At 43.8% G+C, this 21,430-nt stretch overlaps 1 protein-coding gene across 1 annotated transcript; it reads left to right on the forward strand.

Moving 5' to 3' along the window:
• Positions 1-732: 732 nt before the first annotated feature.
• Positions 733-17,522, forward strand: RTCB (RNA 2',3'-cyclic phosphate and 5'-OH ligase). The gene is made up of 12 exons (XM_044994557.1): positions 733-988; positions 2,289-2,367; positions 3,602-3,669; positions 6,853-6,952; positions 8,713-8,869; positions 9,637-9,793; positions 11,219-11,378; positions 12,135-12,310; positions 13,099-13,287; positions 13,878-13,988; positions 15,763-15,882; positions 16,423-17,522. Exons 1-12 carry the CDS (start codon positions 896-898, stop codon positions 16,528-16,530), a joined length of 1,518 nt encoding a protein of 505 aa, XP_044850492.1. The 5' UTR covers positions 733-895; the 3' UTR covers positions 16,531-17,522.
• Positions 17,523-21,430: the final 3,908 nt, after the last annotated feature.

Here is a 21,430-nt window from a genome sequence, read left to right on the forward strand (position 1 = left end):
GTTTTGTGGGTGAAAACGTTCAGCCAGCTGTGATTCATTGGGGTGCCCTAGCCCTTAGCTGATGTACTGGTTGCATTATCAGTGTCTGCTGGGTAGCAAGGCAGACTGCAGGGTGGGAAAGGGTGGCCCTGGGTGGGCAGCAGCCTCCGGGACTCTCACTCTTGATCACACAGCAGAGCTCATGTGCGGGGCTGGGCGAGCTCTAGGGGGCAGCAGGGCTCGGTCCTTACAGACCAGCAAGGGGTAGCCCACACAAGCAAACTGCCCCCTCTCAGGGGCTGAATCCCGGAGAGCCCACCCCAGTGTCCACCGGTAGGGTGACCAGACAGCAAACGTGAAAAATCAGGATGGGGGTGAGGGGGGGTCATTGGAGCCTATATAAGAAAAAGACCCCAAAATCGGGACTGTCCCCATAAAATCAGGACATGATCTGGCCACCCTAGCCCCCAGCATCCCCCTTCCCTGCAGGGACCTAGTGGCTGCAGACCCCCCTGCCGCCGCGCTCTGCACAGCACGGGCCCTGTGACGGGGCCGCGCGCGCACGCTGGCTCCGCGCAGCGGGGTTCTGCCAGGACGGTCTCCTGCCACGCGCAGCCCTCACACCACACCGCAGGGGGCGACCCTCCCGACGGCTCAGCGCCCTGCTCGGCCGCTAGAGGGCGCTGCAGAGCACCTCAGGGTTGGCGTAATGTAACGCTCTAGACTGAACGGATGAAGTGTGAGCCTCGGCGGGTCCCGTCCAACCTCAACTACTGCCCTCCCATTCGCTGTATATTCGACTTCCGAGAGAGCCTGAGCCTCGGCGGCCTCCGTTGCATTCTGGCCGGTGGCGCCGTGCGGAAGTCGGAGCAGCGGAGGGGGAGGGGGTGTGACACGGAGTCCACAGGCCGCCGCCATGAGCCGCAGCTACAACGATGAGCTGCAGTACCTGGACAAGCTGGACAAGACCAGCTGGAGGATCAAGAAGGGCTTCGTGCCCAACATGAACGTGAGCTCGGGCGGGCCTGGGCTCACGCTCCGCAGTGACCGACCGTTCAGCGCGCGCCCCTGCGCGCGGAGCCCGAGCGGGGGGGGGTTGGGCTGCCCCGAGACTCCCCCCCCCGCCCCTTCGCCCTGGGGCCGCTGGCGGCGCGTGGCCTGTCGCTGTCCGCGAGACCCGTCGCGCGGCCCGAGCCTGGGACCAGACCCAGCGGCGGGGCTGGGCGGAGCCCCCTGGGCAGGTGCTGCGTCGGCTCAGGCCAAAGGGCACCCGGGCGATGCCTTTGCCCCGAAGCTCTCGGGGAAGCCTCTTCCCCACCTGAGCGGCAGCCGGGGAGAAAGCACCAAGGTGCTTGATTGAAAATAAAGCAAGTGGCCGCTGGGGGCTGGCGGTGGGGGCCTCTTGGAGGCAGGCACAATTCTTCCCCCCGACCCCAGAGAGCTCAGGTGCAGCTGGGATTTTTTTTTTCTTCATCCTTATTTAACGATTCCCATAGAGTGTGAATCTGGCAATATTAAAATAAACTTCAGAGAAAGCATCCTGGTGTGCCGGGCATAATGCTCCAAGGTATAATTGTGTCTAATTCCAGAAGTACAAGGTAGGAGCCTCACCTACGCATCGCCTGGGCCACATATACACCACCTCTGTTCTCCCTCACATCTGTCTGCCTTTAGGCCCTAATACTACAGGTACTAATGCATATCAGCAGTTTTGTGCGTAAGGCTATATCTATACTACAATCTATGTTGGCATAATTTATGTTGCTCAGGGTGTGAAAAAAACCTAACCCCTGAGCACCATAAGTTACACCGTCATAAGTGCTCGTGTGCACAGTGCTATGTCAGCAGGAGAGTTTCTGCTGCTGACATAGCTTCTGCCACTTGCAGAGGTGGTTTTATTATGCTGCTGGGAGAGCTCTCTCCCATTGGCATAGAGCATCTTCACCAGACACACTGCAGTGGCACAGTTGTATCGGTACAGCTGTGCTGCTGCAGCACTGTACATATAGACATGGCCTAAGTGTTTGCAGGCTTGAGCGTTTAGATTGTAAACTTCTTGGAGCAAGGATTGTGTCTTTAGGAAGTGCCTAGCATGTCTTAAGCACTACCAAAAACATAATAAAATACTATGCTTCTAAATAAACAATGGCAAGAAAATGACAAAAAAATACTTTGTAATCTGTTAAATACCATTCATCTTGGCAGTTCTCGTTCTATAGTGTAGTCCTGCTTGTGGCAGTGAGTTTTTTGTAAGACCAGTAACGATTCATTATTTTGTCTCTTCCCCTTCTTGTGGTGTTTGCCTCTAGGTGGAAGGAGTGTTTTATGTAAATGAGCCACTAGAGAAATTAATGTTTGAGGAGTTACGAAATGCCTGCAGAGGTGGAGGTAAGTACAGGAAGATCCCATTCTCATTTGTTTTCATTAAATTTCAAACACTTGCTTCCCTTATTTAACTTCTTTCACCTTCACCTCCTAAAAAAGCCTCCGACCCTGAATTAATGTGGTTTGCATGCATCAAAGAAAACAGTGAAATTGTGTAGTGAAGGCTACTCATATGTCCAGCCATGACATTATGCACTGCCTGTGTGCCTAACAACACTGCTATCCTGAAAATAGTGCTGCTGAAACATGTTGGCTTGCCAGTCCTGGTGACTGCAAGGTATTTAAGCAAGTTTAAAAAATAATTAATAAATTATTGTGTTAAGAACTTTAGATAATTGAAAATTAAAGGGATTTTAAAATATACTGCACTTTTCATAATTATATCCTTTTAGTTATTTCCTGTATTTCACTCAGAGTGGCCTATGAAAATAGACTTGTCAGTTAATTTCTGGTTCTCATGTGACAGCACAATGCAGGAAGGAAATATTCAAACATGGGGATGTTTCTGTTGATCTTGGGTTTTGTAACCTCTTTATATATAAATATAAACGTAGGCCTAAATTGACTTGCCACTGTCCTCTGAAGGTTTCTACCTTCATGATATTGGTACAGCATGGACATCAAGAGTGCAAGCTTCCTGATAGTGTCTCAGCATTGACCTGGAATGTGGCAAGGACCACAGAGTGGGAAGAAAAGGGAGTTCATTCTCCATACCCCAGTCAGTCCTTGGCTTATCTTTTGATATTTACCAAAAGAGTGCCAATTGTGGAGGTGGTTTGTGTTATGGCGACACCTGTGTACTGATGCCACTAGACTCATTTCATTGAGGTATGGTCTAATGAGGATTTTCAAAAATTATCCCACCTTTTTTTTTTAATCAAGCACTCATGGGAGCTCTGTTGTAGACTGAACCAGCATTTTTAATTCCTTTATATAGGCCTAGATTATAGGGCGGTAAAAATGTAGACAGGTGGCCTATACCAGCAGTTGGATGCTAGCAACAGTCGAAGCTGCATTGATACTGGAGCCACAGTGGGAGAATTTCAGAAACTCTTCAGTGTAATGGAGCTGTAGCTCCCCCAAGTGCCAGGCATTTTCCACCAGATTGAAATGACTTTTGGTCACTACTGATCTGCCTAGATTTGAGTCAGCAACTTGACTGATATGGTAGCACTTTTCATGATCAACACTGTTTGTTAGCAAGTCCCTTGAATAAACTTTAGTTTTCTTCTTTCAGGTGCTGGTGGATTCTTGCCGGCCATGAAACAGATTGGGAATGTGGCTGCACTACCTGGCATTATTCATGTGAGTGACTGCTCTGAAGAATTGTTCTCTCCCCCCCCCCTCGCTCCTCCCCTCCCCAATTGGTTGATGTTTTCGAAATGGTGGCCATGTTGGGAGCTAGAGTGCAGAACTTCATTTCAAGAGAGCTGTGCATTTGGGACCCACCCCTGAAATCATGGCTTTCCTTTTGTATATGTATGGTTTAAAGGTCAGCAGCTGTTTTCCTTGGGAGAGTACCAGCAGGATACAGTTACAGTGGAGATAATTGAAAAAGTAAATATGATATTGGGATATTTATCCTACCTCAGTATTGTCTGTACTTAAAATGTACACCCCATCAAGCGATTTATACAAGCCATGGTAAATGCTTACTTTTTGATGATGGCCCCTGTATGTGTCCCTTTTCTTGTTACTCTAGATTAAAATAACATTTTATGAAATTCACATTCTGTTGTGGCTTCTTGTGCATTCTGCCTTTTCACCTCATGCCTATGGGACATGAAGCATTACGTTCTAATGCAATGTTGCAGATAGAAGAAAATCACAGAAATATAGGAACACTGAGAGATCATTTAATCCAGCCTCCACACACACTGAGTCAGGGCCTAGTAAACCTAGACCAGACCTGACAGGTGTTTGTCTAATTGCTCTTAAAAACCTCCAGTTAGGACAATTACATGTCCTTTGGAAACCTGTTACAGTGTTTAACTATCCTTATTGTTAGAAAGTTTTGTTTTGTTTTGTTTTCTAAAATCTCCCAAACTGCAAATTAAGTTCTCCATAGGACGTGGAGAACAATTTACTACTATTCGCTTTATAACAGCCCTTCACATGTTTGAAGACTGTTATTAGCAACCCCTCCCCACAGTCATCTTTTCTCAAAACTAAACATGCCTAGTTTTGGGGCGGGGGTTAAGTAAACCTTTCCTGAGAAGTCAGGCTTTGGAAAGGTTTGATCATTTTTGTTGCTCGCCTCTGGGAGACTCTTGTCTATATCTTTCCTAAAAGGTGGCACCTGAAACTGAGCACAGTACTTCAGCTGAGGCCTCTCCAGGACAATTACCTTCCATGTCTTACATTCAACATTCCAGTTAATACACCCCAGAATGCTATTAACTTTTTTGCAGCTGCATTATGTTGGCTCATATCAATTTGTGATCCACGATAATTCCCAAATCCTTTTCTGCAGTACTACTGGTCATTTATTCCCCATTTTATATTTGCACACTTGATTTTTTTTTCCTGGTCCTAAGTGTACTACTTTATGGAATTTCATCTTTTTTATTTCAGACCAATTCTTCAATTTGTCAAGGCCATTTTGAATTCTAATATTGTCCTCCAAAGTGTTTGCAACCCCTCCCAGCTAAAATCAAGATATATCAGGTCTACTGTTCCCCCTTATCCACTATGCCAGTAATCCTGTCAAAGAAGGAAATTAGGTTCCTTTGGCATAATTTGTTTGATGTGTCCATGCTGGCCATGATTTATTACTTTATTCTTTATTCATATAAATTGATGATTTTAATAATTTGTTCAAATATCTTCCCAGTTATTGAAGTTAGGTCAAGTGAGCTATAATTACCTGGATCCTTATTGTGCCCCTTTGTAAAGATAGATACTATGTTTGCCAATCTTCAGTCCTCACCTCGCCCATCCTCCATGAATTCTTGAAAATAATCACCAATAGTTCCGAGACTGCTTCAGCTAGTTCCTTTACTACCCTAGGGGGAATTTCGTCAGGCCTGACCAACTTGAATACATCTAAATTATCTAAATATCCTTGGATGTGTTCTTTCCTTCTTCTGGCTTGTGTCCTTTCCCCTTGTTGTTGATAAATTGTGACCAGATTGTTAACACAGTATTTTAGTAAGGACAGAAGCATTAAAACGCCTCAGCCTTCTTGGTGTCATCTGTTATTAGTTCTCCTTCCCCACTAAATAGCGGACCTACACTTTTCTTTGTCTTTCTTTTGCTTCTAATAAATTTAAGAAACTTCTATACATGATAGGGTGTGCCACTTTTCAGGAAGCTGAGAGTAAAGTGTTTTTGTAAGGGATGAATTACTTTTAGTTTTTATTAACTATCAATAAGCAACATGGTGATTTCATTTTTAATTGTTTTACATGGTAACTCAGCAAAAGCTCTAACTTGTTTTTGCAATAAATTGCTGCCCTTGGGGTTATAAAAGTTCTTAAAGGTGACATGTAAAGAAGAAGAATTGGGGATGCAGACTGTTTTTGTTTGTTTTGCGGCCTGTTCTTTAAAGTTGCTTTTCAGCTTATGTCTTACCACAGAAATGTCCATTCCAGACTTTTGTCTGTGTTAGAGGACTTCCTGGTTGTAAACCGAGCTTTCTTAGGACAGGGGAAAAGGTTGAATTCTTAATAAACAGCTTTTCTTCCCAATGCTTGTGTTTTAAATAAGTGTTCAAACAGTTTTAAACAATCTGACTAAAAATCACAACCCTTATCAATTAATCAGGTTCATTTTCTTGAAAGCTGTGAAGTCATTACTACTTCTCTGTAGAGTCTCCCAGGACAGACAGAATCTGAATTTCTAGTGTTGTTGGGGAGGGGAAGGGCAGGCCTCTTTTAGACATTATAAAATAAAGTATCTTCAAAAGAGCCTCTGTGTTGCAGGTCACACTAACAAAAACTAGCTTAAACATCTACCTCTTGGGTCATTTTTGTTGTTGTTTTGTTTCACCTGTTGGGATGAAGCACTTCCTTGGTTTGTGTGCAATTATACAATTCAATATTGGAAAATGCTGTCTGTCTCCTTCCTGCCTCTTACTTCATGGCTTTTTTTCTTTCCTTTATGTTTGCAATCTGCTGGCATTTTGGGTGACTTTCTGCATGCTTAAACTTCTGTGCCTTTGAGTGTGGGCTTGTCATAAAATCCAGTTTAATTGAATGAGGCAGATGTGCTATACCTGAGGCAGATGAGTCCTAGTGATAAATTGCTTATCAGCTTAAATACCACAAAGCAGTTCAAAGTTGTTTCCTGTGTCAGTGCGGAATGTGGGAACTCTGAATCCAAGTAGATGACTGGTGTGTGGATCTGTAAACTGCCCCTGATGCTGTTACTGGTGACTAGTCTCGTGTAAGCTTTACGTTGTGCCTGTCCATATGTGGAATAGAGTTGGATATAATTTAAAATAAGTCTTTCCACTGCCCTTTTGAAATCTGCTTAACTTTCTTTCAGAGATCTATTGGGCTTCCTGATGTACATTCTGGCTATGGGTTTGCCATTGGTAACATGGCAGCATTTGACATGAGTGACCCAGACGCAGTGGTGTCACCAGGTAAGAGTAACTTGAGTCTGAGCTAATATACTTCGAGAAATGTCTTTGGTGATAGCTGTTTGAGATGCCCACATTTTTACAGTACAGAAGTAAAGTGAAATGTTTTTAATAGTGACCTGAAAAGTTTTTCTCTGTTAAGATACCAGTTCATGCATCCTAAGTTCTGTTTTTTCTGCAGGAGTTGATTACAACCAAAGCACCTAAATAGTGCAGGGAGCCTTGCTCTCTTCACACTGTTTTGGGTGTCTGTTCCCAACTTCTGAAGAGAGAGCCCAGAACCCCTGAACTTGGTTTTGGGCAGGTAAAAGAGGAACTAATTTTTAACTCTGGTTTTAAAATGTTTGTCCATTTATTTTAAGGATTTAGGTTCTAAATAGTTTTGCCTCATTATTTTTTTTTTAAGAACTTTTCAGTTCACCTTTATTAACCATTTGGAAACACCTCTGTGCTGGCATCTGACAGCTATTATTCTAAACTGTGTGTATGAGAACACAGGAATTGCCATAATGGACCAGACCCCAGGTCCATCTAGTCCAGTATCTTGCTCTGGCATTGGTCAGCACCAGAAGTTTCAGAGGAAGGCTCAAGAACCCTGTAATAGACAGATTTAGGATAATCTGCCCTCTAAATAGGTCTCATCCTGATCTCTAATAGTTAGATACTGGCTCTAAAGCAAGGTTATAGTATGCTTTCCAAAAAAAATTTCATTAATTATGTCTCTGGATATTCTTGACAGCTATATAAACAACCAATCCATTTTTGAATCTTAAGTTCTTGGCCTCAGCTGTTCCTGTGGTACCAAGTTCCAAAGTTATTTTCTCACACAATGTGTGAATTTCCTTTCATCAGTTTTGAATTTCTCAACTTTTAATTCCATTCCCCTTGCTCTTGTGCTATGAGACAAGGAGAAGAGAAGTTCCCAATCTATCTTTTTTTTTTTTTTTTTTAGGCCAGTCATTATTTCATGTCCTCTTATTTGTCTCCTTTCTAGGTAAATAATCCCATCACTCTTGTGAGTTTCTCCACTTCCTTGAAAATTCTCATCACTCTTCTCTAATCCCACTGTAATACTGAAATAAAGTATCACTTAACATAAACACTCTTGGGTCACATTTTACTGCCAAACCGTGACAGCAGGGAGAGCTTGCTCTTTGTCTTCCAGAGAACACGTTTTGCACTAATTTAAAAGCCTGCTACCTTAAATACAAAGATTTTTTTTTTCAAATAACTTAAATTAGAAATGGAAAAGGCAGTGTTTGGCAGGGTAGAAAATCAGTGTATTTTAATTGTAATGTGCTTGTTGGGTAGTTTGGATATACATTTCTATATTAATCACAGGAGCAACTTTGCAAGTTAAGGATTTTGTGGGAGACTGTTTTTGTATCCATGATCTAGTACAGTATCCAGAGCAGGGGAGTATCCCTGTAGCACTGAGAGAAGGTGTTGTGGATATGGAATACTTTTCATTACAGTAGTGCCAGATTTGACCTAATTGGGGATTGCATTGTCAACTTGCCATGGGCCTACAGACTGCATGGAAATTCACTAAAATGGAGCAGATTGCACCTGTCCTCTCATTTAATATGGTGGTAGGACTGGTGAAGACTTCAGGTCTTAGTATGCAAAACTTTCTCTGTCAGGAAGCACATCAGCGTTAAAGATGAACGTGGCCAAGTGCTGCAGTGTAGCATTCTGTGGCCCACAACTGAGCAGCCCCATCTATTAACTTTGTGTGTGGTTTTGTTTTTTTATACCTTCAGGTGGTGTCGGGTTTGACATCAACTGTGGTGTCCGATTGCTGCGTACGAATCTGGATGAAAGTGACGTCCAGCCCGTGAAGGAACAGCTCGCCCAAGCCATGTTTGACCATATTCCAGTTGGCGTGGGCTCCAAGGGTGTCATCCCCATGAATGCCAAGTAAGTAAATGGCTTTGTGTGCACTTCTGGGGGATGGGCAGTGTCTGGCCTTTGTTTTGATACGGGATTTACAGGTGGGAGGCTGGAAGGAGTTGGAAAGAAACTTCCTGGCCCATTCCTTTCCCCTACACATACAGCTAGAAATAATAGTACAAAGCCATCTAGGAGTCAGAGGATTAATTAAGGGTGGTTTAAAGGTTATCAGTTCTCATAATGGAGGGTTTTTTTTAATTGTATAGATCAGGGGTCAGCAACCTATGGCATGTGTGCCAAAGGCGGCACACGAGCTGATTTTCAGTGGCACTCTGCTGCTGGCCTGGGGTTCTGTCCGCCGGCCCTGCTCAGCCTGGCCTGCCTGCCTGGATGGATGGCTGCTGGCCCCGCTCAGCTCGCTGCCAGTCTGGAGTTCCATCCGCTGGCCCCTGTAAATGTAAAATGTATTACTGGCATGCAAAACCTTAAATTACAGTGAATAAATGAAGACTTGGCACACCACTTCTGAAAGGTTGCCCCCCGGTGTAGATAGTGATGCTAAAATGTCAGTCGTTACCCTGATACGGAGGAGGGGAAGCAATGAAGTTGCAAGTGGCTTTATTCACAAATTTTATCTTTGTGGAACTGGCTTTTGAATTGTCAGCAAAGAGTTGAGTGAACTCATGGGCTTTTCACCGTTTCAGACATGGATGTGAACCCTTGGATCACATGTGAGGTTAACTTTGTGCTAGTACTTATTTAAGAGTTTGAGGAAAGTGTCTTGATGATTGCAGGGACTTGGAGGAGGCCCTGGAGATGGGTGTGGACTGGTCTCTCCGGGAAGGCTATGCCTGGGCAGAGGACAAGGAGCACTGTGAGGAGTATGGAAGGATGCTGCAGGCTGATCCCAATAAGGTCTCCGCAAGAGCTAAGAAAAGAGGTTTGCCTCAGGTAATGTTACCTATAAAGTGGTTGTACACACTTTGAGGTTTAAAACAACAAGAAGAAAAAATTAGCTTCATTCATTTCTGTAACTCATGCCCTGTGTTTATATAGGTTTTGACTAGCCTTGATTTGGGAGGGGTTATGATTTTGAATCTGTTTTCTGACAGAGCTAGAATAGGGGGAACAAATTACAGTAAGAACTGTAACTTAATTCTTACCTATATATAAAATTGCCCTCCCATCTGTTAAACAGCTGGCCCTAACTGTTTGAATTCATCACTACTAGCACTTGTCAACCTTTTAGGATTGGTAGCTTTTCTAGATTTTTTTTTTTTCTGGTTACATTGACTTAAATTGTCGGAGTCAACAGTGTATTTAAAAAAAAACACAAAAAAAAAACACCTTGAACATGTCGTGTGACTTAGTACTAAAATTCTGGCCTGCCGTGCAAGAGAACTGTATTTAACTTCCATTGCCTGGGTTGGTAATGCTGGCTAGAGTAGAGATCATACCATTGCTATAATTTAAGAGCTTCTTCCTCCAACTCTATTGGGCATTATTAATGAGAATATATTGCAATTCCATAGCATTTTAACCTTTAAAGAAGTTTGCAAACATTAACCGTCATATAATTACCTGTGGAGCAGGTAATTATCTGTTTCACATAGTTCAGTGAATTTCCCAAATGTACAGAGTTGGTGTCAAAACCAGGATTAGAAGTTGGGAGATTCTGGCTCCCAGTCCTATGCTCAGACCAAATCTCCATCGTTGATGACTGACTTCTCCAGGAATGTGGCTTTAAAAAAAATCCACCTGTTTGTTGTATTTATGAACTTTTTGGTCATGTCTACGCTACCACTTATGTCAGCAAAACTTATGTTGCTCTGGGGTGTGAAAAAACGCACGCCATACTGGCGTAAGTGGTAGTATACGCAGCACTATGATGGTGTTAGAGGTTTTGCTGCCGCTATAGCTACTGCCAGTTGTTGGGGGTGGTTTAATTATGTCAGTGGGAGAACTCTCTCCCATTTGCATAGAGCAGTTACATGCGAGATCTTACAGTGGCACAGCTGCATTGCTACAGCTGTACCGCTGTAAACTCTAGTGTAGACATTGCCACAGCCCTATTACTAAGGCTATGTAAAGGCGGCTTCTCTTTACTATCTGTGTTTTAGAATCTATTCCTTCCTTTTAAGTATTCCTCAGTGTGCTTGCTGAAAGTGGCAGCACTACTGCCGCTTGCTGAAAGTGGCAGCACTACTGCCGCTTTCTAACCACATTCTATTACAATTCACCATATTGCACATAAACCCATGACTCTTCCTTCATAATCCCCTCCAAAGGAGACAGCCATTCTTCTGTTCCCAAGGGCTCACTTTTTGTCCAGTGTCTAATCAGTAGATGGCTAAGATATGTTGTTGTAATTGGCAGCTGGGGACCCTGGGAGCAGGAAACCATTATGCTGAGATCCAAGTGGTGGATGACATTTATAACGAGTATGCTGCCAGGAAGATGGGCATTGATCACAAGGGACAAGTGTGTGTAATGATCCACAGCGGCAGCAGAGGCCTGGGCCATCAAGTAGCTACAGGTATATTCTGTGATAAGACTACTTTTATAAGAGCTGAAATAAGATAAAATCTCTTCAGAATAGTCTGCTGCTCACAATAAACCCCATTAACCAGTCAAGTTTATTAGAATATATTCAGTACTTATATTGTCCTTTAAAAACAATGAGTTAATCCTTAAACAGCCCTTATGAGGTAGGTAATTATCTCCATTTGAGATTGTGGGGGAATGGGACAGATATCTAGATTGTGAGCTCTCTACGGCAGAAGCTGTCTTTATTTGTCTGTTTTTGCTTAGTATAATGAGACTCTAATCCTTGATTGGGATCCCTAGGCACTACTGTAATAGAAATAAGAGGAAAAGGAGAGAGGTGGTAACTTTCCAGAGATCACAGAAAAAGTCAGTGTTAGAGCTGTGTTTAGAACATCAGAGTTCCTGCACTGAGTGCTGTGCTAAGACCTCTAAACCATACTCCTAGGACTTTAACTGTACCTATTAGGTAGTTAAAACTTAAAACACATGCTCTAAGGAGCACGTCTTTTCTCCCAGGCACCTAGTTCCATTACTTTCACTCTGAAGGTGGTACTGTAGGACCCTGTGTACCAACAACTGAAGTCATCATTCCACACATTCACTTCTAATTTTAAGAGGAAGTTGAAGGTTCAACCACCTTCTGGTACCTCTGAGAGGGGAGCTGTGTTTTGTGCCTGTGAATCCAGATCTAAAGTCTTTCAAGGTAGAGGTGACAGGCTGGTTGTATTTTGTGTTTTTTCCCCAGATGCTTTAGTGGCTATGGAGAAAGCCATGAAACGGGACAAGATCATAGTTAATGATCGCCAGTTGGCATGTGCCAGAATTGCCTCCCCAGAGGGACAGGACTACCTAAAGGGAATGGCAGCAGCTGGGAACTATGCATGGGTCAACCGCTCTTCCATGACTTTCCTAACCAGACAGGTAGGAGCAGAGCTTCTGTACTGCTGCAAGTATTCTGGTTCTTTTAAAGGTCCCTGTAACAAGGTAAAACATTTTGAGCCATGATGATGAGCAGCTGGGTGAAGCTTGTACTTTTCTGTTGCCTGTGCTATATCAACTTGTTGGTTTAAGAGAAGACTTCAGTCTCAAGAGCAATCAGTCCAATACCTTTTACCAGCAGAAAAGTCTCACTGGGTTACATCTGGGCTACATCTAAAAGATGTAGAATGACACGTCTTAACATTTCTTCTTCTGCCAGTTTGAGAGGGTAAAATTTTCAGAAGTGCCAACACTCCATTTTCAAAAGCTAAGTTCTGAGGTCTCTATTGTTACCCTCAAACTGGCAGAAGAGGAAATATTAAGGCATGTTGTTTCACAGCTTTTTGATTGATCTCTGGTATTCTAAGTCTTCCTGATTGATTTCTAATACTTTCAGAAGGATCCAACCTTCCAGTGAACAGATAATCGGTCCAATTCGGTTGTAGAGTAAATTTTGCACAGCTCAATTGACTTCAGTGATATTGCATTCACTTATGCTAGGGCTACATTTGGCCCAGTGTTTCTAGAACCAGCGAGGCTGAACTGAAAGTGTTGCCTTACCTGTCACTTCATTTAGTTGCAGTGGTCTGTTTTCTGACACACTGTTTCCCGTGACAGGCCATCTTCAAATGAGTCTGCTGCTTTTAACCCCTAAAAATCAGGGAGAGCTTCAAGGCTTCTATAACTGTGAGGGATTGCTCCTGTGTTTACATCCAAACTTTCTCCCTTAGGCCTTCGCTAAAGTCTTCAACACAACCCCTGATGACCTAGATCTTCATGTCATCTATGATGTGTCTCATAACATTGCCAAAGTGGAGCAGCATGTGGTGGATGGAAAAGAGCGGACCCTGCTGGTGCACAGAAAGGGATCGACCAGGGCTTTCCCTCCTCATCATCCTCTCATTGCTGTTGATTACCAAGTACGGTTAACTTTAGAGGGAGGTGGAGGCAGGGGAGGGAGTTTCAGATGAATAGGAAGGGTTTCTGTATTACTAATCAAGGAAGATTTTAAATGTTTCAGTTCAAACGGGGTAGCAAATTAATTATATTGGAACTCTTGTCAGTGTCAGCCAGTATCCTCAGGGTTGTAGTGAAACTTTTGGACACTTCCTGATTCACCTTTCTTCCCCAACCTACAATTGCCTGCATGATCTTCCCACATCCTAACCCCCAATTTCATGTGCATTCATGGCCCGCCATAAAATGTCCATACCCAGATGTGGCCCTCAGGCCAAAAAGTTCACCCACCCCTGCCTTAGGGCAAACTGTGTCTGTTTGCCTGGCCTCCTCATGATGATGAGCATTTTTATACACTGCCTGCGTTTTCGGGTCCATCTAGTGACTCAGGAGTCCTGGGTACACAGCCAGAGGCTTGCCAGCACTCCTTCATGGATATGTGATCCTGAATTCATTTGATGGCTCCCCTGGTCCCCTTATATCGTTTATGGAACAAATCTTGAGTGATTTTTATCTTAAATTGGGATTATTATTTTTTTGTTTGTGCCCCTAGCTGACTGGACAGCCAGTACTGATTGGTGGGACAATGGGAACCTGTAGCTATGTTCTTACTGGTACTGAACAAGGCATGACCGAGACCTTTGGAACCACGTGCCATGGAGCTGTAAGTACAGAAAACAGTTAAAGAAGGAATTGTGATGGGATATCCAAAAGACAGCTGCTCAGGGGGCAGCCAGTGTGCTGTTACACTTGTGGGTAGGGGAGATAAGATTCCCAGATCTCCAGCCTATGGAGTGCTGCAGATGGTGTGCCTTGTGCACTATTGATGCCTCTTTCTCTGGCTAACACTTAGCTTCCTTGCCTACAAAAAGGGTTGGTGTGGTGGACAGAGCCCCACCACCAAACACTGACAGCCCAGAACTAAGAACTGGAATGGAAGCCTTGAGGATGCCCATGCAAAGCACTTCCCTTGGTGGAAGGAGGTGGGGCGAGGGCTTCTTTAACAGTGGAAAGAAATGGTTGCAGCTTCCTCACCCAGTTAAAGCCCAGATTGTGGATACTGACTACCTAGCAGTTTGGATGAAAAAAGAGACCCAGTGGTGAGCTGGAGCCGATTCGCACCGGTTCACAAGAACTGGTTGTTAAATTTAGAAGCCAGTGTAAAACCAGTTGCTAAAGGGGTGGCCCGGCTTCCCCAGGGGGGCAATTTAAAGAGCCTGGGGCTCCCAGCAGTGGCTGGAGACCCAGGCCCTTTAAATTGCCACCAGAGCCCCACTGCTGGAGCCCTGGGCTAGGGCTGTGGGGCCCTGGGGGCTATTTTAAAAAGTCTGGGGCTCCTGCTGCTTCTACCACCTCGGCCCTTTAAATAGCCGCCAGAGCCCGGCTACTACTCCAGGGCTCTGGCGGCTATTTAAAGGACCAGGGTGGTAGAAGCAGGGGAGCCGTGGCCCTTTAAATAGCCCCCAGAGCCCTGGGATAGCGGGGGTCTCCAGGGGCTCTTTAAAGGGCCGGAGCTCTAGCTGCCGCTACTGCCCCGGTCCTTAAATAGCCGCCGGAGCCCTGCCGCTTCCCCAGGGTTCCGGCAGCTATTTAAAGGACCGGAATGGTAGAAGCAGGGGAGCCCCGGCCCTTTAAATAGCCCCTGGAGCTGCTGCTGCTACCCCGGTTGGGGAGGAGAAACTTGCGGGTTCTGAGGGAGCAGTCAGGGGCAGGATGTGGGTTGGGGTCAGATGGGTGGGGGGAGGGGAGGGGAGGGAGAGAGACAGGCATGTGGGACTTGTACTATACTCACTCCGCGGTTCCCTACCGGGTCTTCGGCGGCAGGTCCTTCACTCGCTCCGGGTGAAGGACCTGCTGTTGAAAACCCGGAGTGAGTGAAGACACGCACGCATGCCACCACCACCACCACCCCCCACCCCCGCCACGGAAGTGCCGCCAAGGACCCGATAGGGAACCGGTTCTTAGGATTTTGGGAGCTCATCACTGGAGAGACCTACAGGAATCCTAGATATCTGCATGCTGTGGATTGTTGTGCATGTAGTGATCCCTAACAACGCTTCAGGATGTGCTATTAATTATGCAGGAACCTCAGAGCACCTATGCATTTTACTGATGTCTCCTGTTTCTCAGCTCTCCTGAGGCATGTAATCTTTGCATCAAACTGAATATTTTGCTACTTGGGGGTTTGTGTACATAGCACCAGAAATCTCCAAAAGTACACCTCAAGTAAGACATTCTGGGTGTTCTATCCCATCAAGTCTCTGGTTAGTTTAAGTATAAAATTTGTTCATGATTACTTCTGCAAATGCTGTCTTACCTGGAATGAAACACCTAGGGGTGTGATTTTTATTTCCACTGTCTGTCGGTCTTAGTAATGCAACTCTTACTCTTCGTGGTAACTACAAAACAAAGTGAAATAATCTAAATCTATTGTTTAGGGTCGTGCATTGTCCCGAGCGAAATCTCGACGAAACTTGGACTTCCAGGATGTGTTGGACAAGCTGGCTGACATGGGGATTGCAATCCGTGTTGCTTCCCCCAAGCTGGTCATGGAAGAAGTAAGTTTTAAATTTCTGATTGGATGTGTACTCTGATGGACAGCAAATTGTCCACTGGGGCATTAGAGGAGCCACTCTTGCATTCCTGATGCTGTCAGGTTCTCCAAGTGTCACATGAAGAGCCTGCATTCGAAACCAGCCCAATCTAGTCCTTTGCCCAAATGATGACATCAGGGAAAACTCCATAGAGGTTTTCCCTGATGATTCCAGACACTAATAGGACTGTGAAAGTTAATCTTTATAGGCTGTCTCTTTGTGGAAGGAAGTTGGAGTGGCTTGTTCCATGGCGCAGGCACCTGGTGTCCTCTCTCCTGCTGCTGAGTCCAGTATGGTGGCTAGTTCAGTTCCTGAATATCTTCAAAATAGCTTGATTCTTCTTTCCAGAATAAGACAGAAACTTGCTATGTCCTTCAAGTGGTTCACTAATCTTTTAGCTGTGTAAAAATAACTAGTTCCTCAATGAGTAAGTTCCCCTATTTTAACAGAGTAGAAAGGTAAAGCAAGAGGCATGTGTCTAATTTTGTCTCTCTCTCTCTCTAGGCACCAGAATCCTATAAGAATGTGACAGATGTGGTTAACACCTGCCATGCTGCTGGCATCAGCAAGAAAGCTATTAAATTGAGACCTATTGCTGTTATTAAAGGCTAGGAACTGACTGAGGCCATCAGAAATCACTGGCATAGCAATGCCTTCCACAGAACAGACTAAAATTGTCGTCATTATCTTTCATACCTCTTGATTGCAGAGTGCTCAGATAGTACACTCCCTATTCTGGAAATACGACTGGGCGAGGAGTCTCAAAAGTAACTTTTTTTTGTGTTACGGTGCTCTTTAGCATGCCGAAGGGGTAAACAAACCAATGCTGTTGCCTTATGTATAATGATCCCACAAAAATGCATGGAATTCCATTAGTAGAACTGCAGACCTGGCTCAACCAGACTGTCACTAATAAGCCTGCAGATGGCAGTACACCCTTCATCAGCCAATTTAATATATAACCCTTACCCAACTCACTGTGCACCCAAGTGACCAGAGCTCCTGATGCCAACTGAAGTCCTCTGGCAGGTCACATACAGAACTCCTGGCAGTGGGAAGATGCTCTGTTTGCAAACACTAATCTGTATTGTGTAGACATACGGTAGTGGTAGTTATGTAACAAATGATGAGTAGGGAGTGGTCTTAACCCTAACAAAAAGCATGAGAGAGACTAACCAGGGTTCAGTCACAGCCACCATAATTAAAACATGACCCTGGGGTGTACTGACTCCTTTAATCTTCACAGTTGTTCCACAAGGGCTGATGGGAATTCTAGTGCCATTGGGTATGTTATTGAAAAGGTCAAATGTTACCTTGCACATGGTGTGACTTAACAACTGACAGATGTGCTTAGCATAAGACTTGAAAGGTCTGCAACTGTAATTGGATCTGCTGGCACAGCTCTCTCCAATGGGTTTCTGTGTGGATGATTTAGTGGATTGAGATGCAGGATCATGACTGAAGATAAGTATGATTTGAGACTGACAGATTAGCCCTTTATTTTTGTTTTACATTTAGTAATTGAGACTTGGGAGGCAAATCACCAAAACTGGTGAATTTCTGGGAACTTGGAACTTCTAAATAAATGGGAAAACACAAAATCACTGCAGTGTGCGTGGTGTCCTCATTGTGTTGCTGAAACAGCTGATTATTAAAAAGAAAAAAGTGCTTATACTGTGATCTAGAAGTTACCAAGATTTCAGATTATAGCCAAGCTGTTGTGTCCGCACGTGGGCTATGAATTGTACAAATGCTTGCATTTAGTAGCACTGTTTGTTCCAAGAAATGCTAATATAGCAAATAAGTGTTTAACTTTAATGGACTTTTTTAACATTACATTTTTCTCAGAACCAGTTCTTCCCCCCTTCGCTTTTGTCCTGGGTGAAACTTGCTTGTAAATGCAGACACTATGTGGCACTCATATTAAAATAAAACCCTGAAGCTAGTGCAGAAGTGCAACCCTGGCAAAAATGCCCATAATAGGGGTTCAGAAACTAACTACTGGTAGAGACTCCAACCTGGGCGTGTCTGATTATGTACTCATGAAAACGTTAATTCAAAGCAAGTGCCTCGCATGAAGCCTGTTGATGTTGGAATATGGAATGGAATGTGATTCGAATTAATAACCTAACATTAAGTTTTATTAGAATTTTAAGAATTAGAACTTTAGTTTTATAGGTACAGAATCAGTCTATGCTAGGAGACACTGGTATGACTCTTGTCAGGCTTTACTCTGATGTCACTTCCTCCATTGTCTACAGTGGAATCACTCCCAGTTCTCACCTGCATAAGATCAGAATCAAGCTCACTGAATTTCAGTGCATGTTTTGCAGGCAGAATCAGACCCACAGTGTCAGCATCCACAACTTAAGTTGTGCTGCTCCCCATCCCCTGTTGTGGTGCGAGCTCCATGCAGCATACGTTGCACATGGCTGATGTAAATGTAATTCCTTTTCATTGCCTTATTTCAAGGGACCTCTGAAAATATTTTTGCATGTTTCATTATTTGTAAAACCATCATGGTTTGAATATTTTTTTTTCTTGCGCAACTTCCACTTCCCTGTGTTGCAAATGAAATTTAAATTAATGTAGCTTTTGTTTGACCATCACCATACGTTAAAACAGGCAGAACTTTTACATACAAAAAATACATCCTGGTTTTTGTATGACTATACTTGACCTTTTCCTTAGTTAATTTTTGGGCATGAGGCTTAATGGAGCCTAGATCTGACAATTTTGTTAGCAGCAGGTGCTGCCATACTAGTACCAATGTCTTGGGAATTTTTGGTAAGCTGTACAGAACTGTCTTTGTTAGTTTCTTGGCTAGGGAGGAGAAGAGTGTAAGAGAAATCACATTTCTCTAGATGCAACTATTGACTATAATGTTTTAGATTGGACAAATTTAGGGTTTAAAACTCTTGACTCTGCCCTGGTCTACACCGTGAACTAATATGGTATAATTACATCCCTTGGGATGTGGAAAATCCATACCCCTAAATGATTCATTTATGTCAACCAAACTCCCAATGTAGACAGTGCTAAGTTGACAGGAGGGATTCTCCCACTGACATAGCTACCACCTCTTGGGGAAATGGAGTACCTATGCCAATGAGAGAAGCTCTTCCATCAGCACAGATAGTGTCTTCACTTAAGCATAACAGCTTCTGCAGCACTATAGGTGTATACAAGCTCTCTATTGTCTTCAACTTTGGAAGTAAACATATTTATTAAATGCTGTAAAAGTCCCTTTCTCTTCCCCCCCCCCCCCCAATGGAGTAGAACATACATTAGAAAACAAGATAGTTGGGTTAAATCAAAAAAAGAGGGTAGGTGACAAAGGCAAGTAGCACACACATTGTGTCCCCATAGGAGCTGCTGGCATACAGAAGAGTTAAGAGTTTTCTGTGATGAGCATGAAAGATATTTCTCACACCCCACCCAGAAAAGACAGACAGAGCCTTGGTACATTTACTGTCACAAAGTGAATAACTGACAGTATTTTCTTTAGGCTTTATTTTTTTGCAGAAACCACTGGTGGGTGGGTGATTACACCCCATAAGTGGAGCTATTGGAATCTCAATCTGTCCAGTGGCAGGCACTACTACATTCCCTGCCCAACTGTATTCACTTTATCTTCTAATGATGTCTTGTGAAGTCCCCTGGCAGAGTTGGCCTATGGAGAACTTACATAGCACATGTCTGCATTATGTCTAGCTGGAGCCAGTGCACCAAAACTGGTGCTTAGATACAAAGACTTCCACCTTTTAGTGAGAGTGAAACCCCCAGCAGTGAAGCTATACAAGAATGATTTAAGGTATGAATATTTAAATTCTCTAAGAGGTAGAATGGAGGGATACACCTGTTTTTAGCGGTATTTGAAGAATCATCTCTGTTACCCATTCCTCGTGATATAAAACTCTGCCTGTACTGTACTGTACTAACACTGCTGAAATAACACTGCTGTTCTTGCCAGGAAGTATCTGATCATAGTGCACTCAAGAGGCAGGTGCTGTTTCTAACAACATTAACCACTGTAGAATCAAATCACTTAAAGAAAAAACCCACTGCAGTTTGTTACTCCCTTAGCTGACTCCTGAAAAATAATCACCTTCAAAGAGTAGGCATAATAAACACACAGGATGCAGGGCTAAAGGGAACTGAAGAGATCAACTAGTGCAACCCCCCCCATGCTCAGGCAGGACTAAGTAAACCTAGACCAGTGGGTCTCAAATTTTTTAATATATTTAACACCATTATAAATGCTGGAGGCAAGCAGGGTTTGGGGTGGAGGCTGACAGCTCACAACCCCCCCATGTAATGACCTTGTGACTCCCTGAGGGGTCCCAACCCCCAGTTTGAGAACCCCTGACCTAGACCATCCCTGACAGGTGTTTGTCCAACCTGCTCTTAAAAACCTTGAAGGATGGGGATTCCACAACCACCCTTGGTAACCTATTCCACTACTTAACTACCCTTATTGTTAGCAAGCTTTTCCCAAAATCTAACCTAAACCTCCCTTGCTGCAGATTAAGCTGATTACTTCCTGTCCCACTGGACATGGAGAACAATTAATCCCCAGGCTCTTTATAATAACCCTTAACACATTTGAAGACAGTTATCAGGTCCGTTCCCCGCCCCCGTTGTCATTTCTCAAGACTAAGCATGCCCAGTTTTCCAAACTTTTTGTTTTTGTTGCTGCCTCTGTTCAGCTGAGGTCTTACCAGTGCCAACTAGAGTAGGACAATTATCTCCCAAATCTTACATGCAACATTCCTGTTACACCCTTGAATATTAGCATTTTTGCAATTGCGTCACATTCTTGACTCATTCCAGTTGTGATCCACTGTATCCCCCAACTCCTTTTCTGCAGTACTGCCACCTAGTCTGTTGTTCCCTATTTTGTTTTGTGCATTTGACTTTTTTTCCTTCCTAAGTGTAGTACTTTGCACTTGTCTTTAATTTCATCTGGCTGATTTCAAACTAGTTATCCAATTTGTAAAGATGGTTTTGAACTTTCATTCTGCCCTCCGAAGAGTTTACAACTACCCCTAGCTTGGTGTCCTCTGCAAATTTTATAAGCATACTCCACTCCATTAATAAAAATATTGAACAGTACTGGACCCAGGCCATACCCCTGTAGCACCCCATTAGATATGTCCTTCCAGTTTGACAGTGGACTACTCTTTTTGAGTATGGCTTTTCAAGTAGTTGTGCACCCACTTTACAATTTCATTTAGACCACATTTCCCTACTTTGCTAGGGAATGTAATTTGCCTCCAAATGTTATTAAATACGACTGCTGCCTGAACATTTAGATTTCAAGGCGTGGGTATCTGGGAGGGAGGGTGTTTGTCCTCAGTATGACAAAATCCAAGGAGAAAGATTATCCACTTTTATAGTGCCAAAAAAAAAAAAAAAAGCATGTGCTATGGATCTGCCATAAATGGCTGATCATTAACACTGCTGCAGTGCACTAATAGGTGCACTATTCTTTAGCCATGGTCAACGCTAC

Source organism: Mauremys mutica, chromosome 1 (assembly GCF_020497125.1).
Source record: "Mauremys mutica isolate MM-2020 ecotype Southern chromosome 1, ASM2049712v1, whole genome shotgun sequence".
In the NCBI taxonomy this organism is placed as follows: domain Eukaryota; kingdom Metazoa; phylum Chordata; order Testudines; family Geoemydidae; genus Mauremys; species Mauremys mutica.